This window comes from Chrysochloris asiatica, unplaced genomic scaffold (assembly GCF_000296735.1).
Source record: "Chrysochloris asiatica unplaced genomic scaffold, ChrAsi1.0 scaffold00209, whole genome shotgun sequence".
NCBI lineage: Eukaryota > Metazoa > Chordata > Mammalia > Afrosoricida > Chrysochloridae > Chrysochloris > Chrysochloris asiatica.
This window is the reverse complement of record NW_006408727.1, coordinates 5,590,772-5,599,311: the sequence shown is the minus strand read 5'-3', so window position 1 is coordinate 5,599,311 and position 8,540 is coordinate 5,590,772. Positions and strand designations below refer to the sequence as shown.

The 8,540-nt window shown below is 33.1% G+C and overlaps 1 protein-coding gene across 1 annotated transcript in view; it reads right to left on the bottom strand.

Moving 5' to 3' along the window:
• LOC102822908 (gamma-aminobutyric acid receptor subunit alpha-2-like) overlaps positions 1–8,540 on the bottom strand; it is a 286,045-nt gene that overhangs the window by 108,416 nt on the left and 169,089 nt on the right. The window contains exons 4-5 of the mRNA XM_006872692.1: positions 5,301–5,521; positions 4,614–4,696 (exon numbers count right to left, since the gene is read on the bottom strand). Of these exons, the coding sequence (XP_006872754.1) occupies positions 4,614–4,696; positions 5,301–5,521 (304 nt within the window). The remainder of the gene's footprint in view (positions 1–4,613; positions 4,697–5,300; positions 5,522–8,540) is intronic.

Sequence of the window (8,540 nt, the reverse complement as noted above, 5' to 3'; positions counted from 1 at the left end):
TGGTGCTCCTCATCATGTTTCAATATTCAATATTCTAGTGCTCTCTGACAGTGTTCCACTGCTATTCATAAGATTTTCAGTGACGAAATGTTCAGAAGTATTCCGTCTCTCTTTCTTCTTAGTCTTAGTCTGTCTTCAAGCTCATCTGAAACCTGTCCACCGTGGTTGACCCTGCTGGTATTTAAAATACCAGTGGCATAACTTCCAATATCAAGGCAACATGCAAGCCACCACTGTATGGAAACAAGCAGACTTGTTTTTGTCACAAAAAATAGATATAATTTATATATGAGCAAATTACAGTTATTTTATATACTAAATATGTCTCAATTGCAATGAATGCTTAATTAGATCACTGAGAGTATTACATAACGAATGCTAGTGGTAATGTGGATAATAACTCATTTGCAGATCACCAAGTGGTTTGTTATGTATTAATAAACAAAATTTGTCACATGAATTCTCTTTCCAATCAAGTTTCAGATCACACCAAACTTAACAGATTAAAAAGAAATATCACATGTGGTACTTTACAGCAGATGGGCCTAAGTGATTGTAAATTTCTTAGCAACTTAATAATTTTTTTCTAAGAAAGTAGAACAATTGCACCACTTTTGAATTTGAATCTCTTTTAAATATGAATAAAATAAAACAAAGTCTGAAAAATGCTAGGCCACTTTTAACAAACAAGATAATGAGATACTGAAGGGCTGAGACTCTCTCCTATGAATGCATATAGCTCTCTCTCTTTGTTCAGTGCCAGATATACAGCAAAATTGCTCAGCTCATCCTAACTGGGAAAATGAATAAACTCAAAGTGTTTGAACTCTGTTATTTATACTACTAGGAGTCCTGGTATGGTGCTGTGGGTTAATGCACTGGACTGCAATGTCAGTTTGAACTGCAAGACTGGCAGTTTGTTTAAGCTCACCAGCAGCTCCTTGGAAACCCTATACAGGGTTGCTATGGGTTGGAACTGACTCAACAGCACTTAAAACAACAACAACAACAACAACAATTTACTGTTAGGGAAGACAGAAAACTGGAGAAGAGACCAAAAATAAAATTTTAAATAACTGATCTTTAACACGTCTTTTACAAAAACAACTACCATACTTAATTGGCTACATACCAATCTGGTATTTTTTTAGATTTTATGTCTGATGAGGGCAGATGTAGCAGAAAACAGAATAGAGGGTCTCTCCTTAAAAATAAGTATAATGAGCACTGGCAACCTAGTGGGTTATATAAGTTGGACTGCTAACAGCAAGGTCAGCAGTTTGAAACTACTAGCAGCTCCATGGGAAAAAAAATGAGGCATTCTGCTCTCATAAAGACTTACAGTCTCAGAAACCCATTGTGGTGGTGGTTGTATGCTACTGTGTTGGTTCCTACTCATTGTGACTCTGTATAGGGTTTCTGAAGCTACAAATCTTTTCGAGAGCAGAAAGCCTCATCTTTCTCCTGCAGAGTAACTGGCAGAAGTGAACTGCTGACTTTACAGTTTGCAGCTCAATTTTTAACCCAATATGCTATCAAATATTTTTCAAAAACTCTATACAAGGTCACTATGAGTCGGAACTGACTCCATGGCACTCAACAACAACAACTGGTATGCTAACACAGGCATAAATCATGAGGCCATTAAAATGCTTTTTAATGAAGTACAAAATGAGAGAAAGGTGGTTTGTTTTACAAAAGTATTTTATTATAAATTCTATATCTAAACAATTGCATAAGTCTGTTAAACAACCATTTTTGATTCCTAAGTTGTATTAAACATCGGATGCATATTGATTATTATTCTTTGTTCACCAAGAAAAATATCCCCAAACCATTTGTAATTAATAATTTTTATCCATAAAATAATTTGCATTTCATTTTAGGCTAATGCATGAATATCTGTATATTTATAAGAAATTTTAAACTGAGATACACAATAAAGGAAAATATGAAGGTTGGAGACAATAGGAATGCAAACAAACAAAACTGATTTCAAATTGTAAATATAAAAAAAAAAGATGCTTCTATTATGTGAATAAAGATAAATTCCCAAAATTCTATCTATTATTAATATGTTTATATGGAGTGAAGGAACTTTTCAAAGAGAGTAATAAATAAGTAGAAGACAAATAATGGCTGTGTACTAAAGTTTACTAAACTTTGCTTAAAATTGACTTGGCTTCTTCATCAATTGCTCCACAATGAGGTCCATTCTTTTTTTTTTTTAATGTTTTATTATGAATTATGTGATAGTTTACATGGGAGAGCATTAGCTCTACATTCATCCTATCGTATATCATTTCATTGCCATGTGTACAATCCCCTCCATGCATCATCAACCAACCAAACGGTATGCCCTGCAAGCCTACCCCCTGGTCATCAGTACACAGCCGCTTCTCCCTCTCTGGGTCTAGAGTTCCCCGTCACTCCATCTTTCCAAGTCATCACCTCTGCCTCCATCTCTGGCATCACTGTTTCTCTGGATAGTGTCCCGCACTCTGCTCTTCTCCCAGGGACCTCTGCTCCTGGACTGCAAAGTCAACCATTCCCCTCCCTTTGCTACAAAACATCTACCTTTACATTTCCAACCCTCACAGTCAGTCCTGATAGTAATTATTCACTATTTTATCACATGAGTGCTATCTCTATCTCCTTTCATCAGTCCCGCCTAAACAGATTGGATACCACTCAGTGGTGATTCTACCTCCCTCTTCGCCCTGTGGATCTAGGCTCCCTCTTGAAAACTTGTAAGCCAGTCACTTCTTGCCTTTGTAGCTCCCCCATTTTGGGTAGCCAATGTCCAAGTTGCCCATCCCTGTCCACCCTGTGTACTTTGAGGGGGTGGTCCATACTTCTAATACCCATGCATCAAGCACCTACTATAGGCAGAGAAAAATTAGAAAAAAAATGGAATAAACAAATCATTTCCTCATTGTACCAAAAAAAAACAAAAAACAAAAAAAAAACACATGAAGCAAAACAAACAAACAAAAAATAATTAAATAATGACAAACAAAATATGTGGCAACAAACTTTGTGTGTTAGCCATTCACTTCTAGTTACAGATAAACCTTAACTGCCAAATTCTCAAGATTATTTGTGAGCTTCAAAAATTCTGGAACAATTTCACTATTCTTTCATTCAATTTTTTCACAAATTTTGTGTAGCTCCCTCATATAATATTCTACTGCTCTGCAAATACAGCACAGGGGATGCTTTGAATTTCATTTAAAATATTTCTTAGGTAAATTTTTTTTCTCAGATTTTAGACATTATTTATACTTGATATCTTAATAATAACTTATTCATTTAAAAAATGCCTTTCCTTCTTACACTACTGCTGCATCTTGAAAAAAAAAAATTTTTTTTTTTTGTTTGGTGTCAAAGTCTTTCAATTTTCTCCTTAATGCCACTTATGTAATGCAAATAAGTTTTCTTCTCCCTGCATCTGCTGTAGTTTTTTTCAGCATAGTATTTAGTTGCATAACATGATTGACTACCTTAAATAATTTTAGAAGACAAGCCAGTATTGAAGTGATGGTTTCCCTAACTGTAAAAGATTAGTAGCTAAACAAAAATGAGATTTTTCAACGAAAATTGAGAGCTGACACCTTTGTCAGAATACACAGAACAAACAAGACTGAACTTCATATTCCACTAAATGATGGTCACCAAAATCATCAGATGCTTTTGCCCCATTCTTCAATTTTTTTTTTTAATTCCCCTAGATACTGTCCATGAGAAGGCATATCATTTGGTCACAGATTTTTATAAGATAATTACATTTCTATTTAGAAGGAAATAAAAAATCAAAAGCTACCCAGATGAACAAAGATAAGAGTGTCAGAAAGACCACAGTTTCTAAAAAGGTCAAGCAAGGGGGTACCTCACATAAGAGACGCCAGTTTAGTTGGTCCATGAATTTGTCTCTAACCTGACCTGAATGCCTTGTAGGCCATGGAAGATGATTTGACCTTTCCTCTTTTCAATTATTCCAACAGTGTGAATGCTGCTATTGACATACAAGGTATAATCTGTGACCTAAGAATGTCAAAAGCACAGAGCCTTTTCTGAAATTTTCTATGTACACAGAAGGCGCATCAATGCAGTAATCCAGCTACATCATCTCCTTCAGATTTATTTTAGGAAAATAAAAAAATAGCCCCAACCATTACTTAGAAAGTGGAAAGGCAATTGCTTCTGTGCCTGCTATTTTCAACAGGTTGTCACTTTAATAAACAATAGAATTTTTATAATTCATTATACCTTTGTGATTTGCTAGCACTTAGGAAAAGAAAGTAAATGACATTGCCCCAACATTCAAGGAGCTCATGGTCTAGTTTCATATTTGTAAATACATGATGTTCTTTATTAATGGTAAAATAAACAATCATTCAAACACCGTGATTAAAATATAATGATGTTTGAGAAGTATCAGAGGGCTAGCCAATTAGTTCCTGAGGGCAATCAGCATGTCTTTGTTTCTTACTGAAACAGTATTCTGTATTTTATAATATTAGCAGAAACTAAGAAAATACACATGCAAGCAATGGTGGTGACTATCTCTGATATTAGTTAGCCAAAATATGTTCTTCCATCCCTATACTTACAGCTGCCAAATTTCAGAGGGCATGAGTGGGCATCCATTGGAAAATCCTCCAAGTGCATTGGACATTCAGCTTGTACTGTAAGCCTAAAAGTCAAAATTCCACTTTTTGTTTAAGTAAACTGGCAAATCAAAGTAAAGCATGTCACTGTTGTCAAAAGAATTAATGTTCAGATTAGGCCTTCATAACAGTATCTTACAAGACTAATTAACATTTAAATATATTTCAGTTTATTCATATGTTGGTAAATTTCCAGAAGACATTGATAAATATAAAATCTTACCACAAGGAATGACCATATTTATCAAAAATTTACTTTAATAATTTTGTATTCTGGTTTGTTGTGAAATAAAAAAAAAGATATACATACATTTTTGAAGGGTTTCCAATAAATTGCTAGCTTTTTTAGGAAACTGCATCTCTAAATTTAAAAAAAGATACTGTTTCTCTCTGTAGCTTAACTTCAAAAGGAAAATAAAGAATGCTAAGTTAAAACTTGCTTGAAAATCACTAAAAATTTTAATAAGTGTCTGATGAGATTTTTTAAAATAAAGTTACATGGTGGTATAAACAAATGTTAAAATGATGGCATTTCAAACTCTACTTAATTAAAATACAGTATGAATAATAAATAGCTAAACAATCAATTTTAATAATTGAGGTAATTCTATATGAAACCTAAAAACATACCTCATTGTATACAGCAGAGTCCCATCATCCTGGATTCGAAGCAATTTATTTGGCATTGTCATATTATGAGCTACTGATTTTTTCCCATTATGAAAGAAGGTATCTGGAGTCCATATTTTGCTAGCCATTAAATTGTTAAGTCGAAGGATGTTCATAGGACCTTTAAATTTTAACCGTTCATCTTTCCATTTTTGTCGAAAGAAAACATCTATGGTATATTCCTGAAATGTAAAATGACATGCCTTTGAAAATAGTAAAATTACTAGATACAACAAGAATACCATAAATATCAAGCAAAAATAAAATTCTAAAGTAGGTTATAAAAGATAGGTACATTTTGAGAAGAAAATTTGAATCAGTTCAACAAATTTTGCCAATTATAACTGGGAAACAAAACAAAACAAAACAAACAGTTATTGTTGAGTAGATTCCAACTCATAATGACCCTATCTGTGTCATAGTAGAACTCAACTCCATAGAGTTTCCAATGGTTGTGACCCTTGGGAATTATATCATCGGGCATTTCTTTGGAGGTAGATTCAAGCTAACAGCCTTCTAGTTAATAGCTGAGCACTTACTATTTGCATCACCCCAGGACTCTGATGTTTTATATAATTTGCTACATATTTTTGTAGCTAATTTTTACATACTTAGATATAAATTTACTTTATTTGGTTTCTTCCATCTGAATTAGGTCTGAGACAAAATTTCTTTACTGAAATTTAGAACTGTGTGAGAAAGATGAGTCTTTCTACTCTTGTAAAGGTTTACAGCCTCAGAAATCCTATTGTTATTAAGTGCTATTGAGTTAGTTCAGATACATAGCAACCCTGTGTACAGTTATATAGGGCCCCACTACAATGAGTTGGAACTGACTCAACAACACACAATCAACACCATCATAATTCAGAACTGCGTAGAGAGGTGGCATATGCTTGGACAGGATCTAAGCGTATTGTTTTAAGTATATCTCAAGAATGGACTGAACCAGGCAGCCTTTCCAGCTACTTCCCACAAAAGAGAAAAAGAAACAACTATTTAGCACACACTGTCAGATCTACATGAGTCATCATCTCCTGTTGTCAAAGAAACTGTAGAATATTGTTTCTTTTTTAATCCTAAAAAAAAATGGTGAGATCATATTGCTAGTAAGAATGTTTTAGGGCATGATTTCATGAAAAAAAATCATGAAATTATTTGTAATACAATACTTTATAAGTTGTTAGAACACTTGAAATGTAAATATTTTGCAAATAAATGACTTAATGATGTGTGTCCTTTAAAATATTCATACATACCAGTGAATATTCATTCAGATCATCTTCTCCAATATCACCTTCTAACACTGTTATACCACTGGGTCTCTCTTTTACCTCCATTTCTCTCACCATCCTTCCTTTCTCTCACTCTCTCCTTCCCTCTGTTTCTCCCCATAATCAATCTCTAGATCATCTCACTCTCTATAACTCTCTTAAGGTGAGAGAACCCATTCTATTTAGATGAGTTACATAATTCATACTTGTGTTTAATACTGACATTCACTGTTGTCAAGGAGTTGATTCAGCTTGTGGCAAGCCCATACATATGTCCAGAGTAGAATTATTCCATAAGGTTTTCAAGGTTGTGAACTTTCACAAGCAGATCACCAGGGATCTGTCTTCAAGATGCCTCTAATTGGGTTTAAACCACTAAAATTTGATTAGTAGCTGGCACTTAACCATTTGAACTACCAAAAACTCCTGTGACAATGATAGTGTTACAATATTTTCAATGTATGTTTGTGTAAACACTTCTATAATAAATATTTATATACCTGAGATTAGAAATTTAGAAACTTAGTAACTAAATAGTTACCACATATTTGAAAATAAACATCTCAGCAATTGGCAATTTCGCTAAACAAAAATTATGCTTGGGAAAAAAGGATAGATTAAAAAGGCCACATATTTCTGAATATATAAAGTCATTTGTACAAATTTGAATCAAGCATATGTTTCCCAGTGGTCTCTGAAAAAAAATTGAATGAATAACGAGAAAAAGTATCAAACACAAAATAAATATCAAGGTTTCTGGATTATAATTTAAATTCTTAAAAGAAAAATCCATAACCTACTTCCCCTTTAGTTCATGTAGTCTAGTCATTTTATTTCCTGTTTACTTCCATATAAAATATTCAGTAGTAAAATAATATATAGATTAAGATATGTAGAACTAAGGACATCGTTACTGATATCAGATGACTTAAAGCAGAGAAGACTTTTCTTTATTGACCGTGCAAATTATTTGTCTGTATGGATCAAAACAAACTATGGATAAAATTGAGAAGAATGGGTGTATTCCAGAACACTTAATATATGAGAAAACTATATATAGACCATGCAGTCAATAGAACAGGACAAGAGGATAATAAATAGTTTAAAATCATGAAAGTTGTGAGCCAGGGTGATGTATTTTCACCATACTTACTAAATTTGTATGATGACCAAATAATCCAAGGAGAAGGATTATATGAAGAACATTGCATCAAGAAGACTTATTAAACTTATAGAACTTATATTTTATATAGAACTTATATAACTCAATAAAGAAAATATCATTCATTAACAGCATGATAGAGTATTATAAAGAAAATCTTCCTATTTTTCAACTAAAATTTTGTGCTTATATTTAAGCATCTAATCTGCCTAATCTAATGAGATAAAAGTTCAACTTTATTATTTTTTCCTAAATTACGGAGAAATTTTGCAGCTCCATTTGTTGCCTGATAACCCTTAGTCACAAAAACGTAATGGCATTTCTATCATGCATCTAGCATCCATATAGGTGCAGGTCTATTTTGAGGTTTCTATTCCCAAAGTCACAGAGTCCTGGTGTGGTGCTGTGGGTTACTGCACTGAACTGCAAGATCGGTGGTTACATCTCATCAGCCACTCCTCAGAATCCCTATATAGGGTCGCTATGGGTTGGAAATGATTCAACATCATTAACAACAAACAGCAATGACAATTCCAAACTCATAATTAGTATAGCTATACAATGCTATAGTAATAATATTTTCATTATTATTTAAAGAAACTTATTTTGTAATTTACATTTTGTATTTTCTATTTTGTTCTATAAGATATTATGAATTATGTTTTATATTTCCTGATGCATTGAATTCTAATTATATTTTTCTCATTAGAAATTGTATACCTTTTGTGCAAAGGACTAGGTACTGTAGGATACCAATTCATTGCA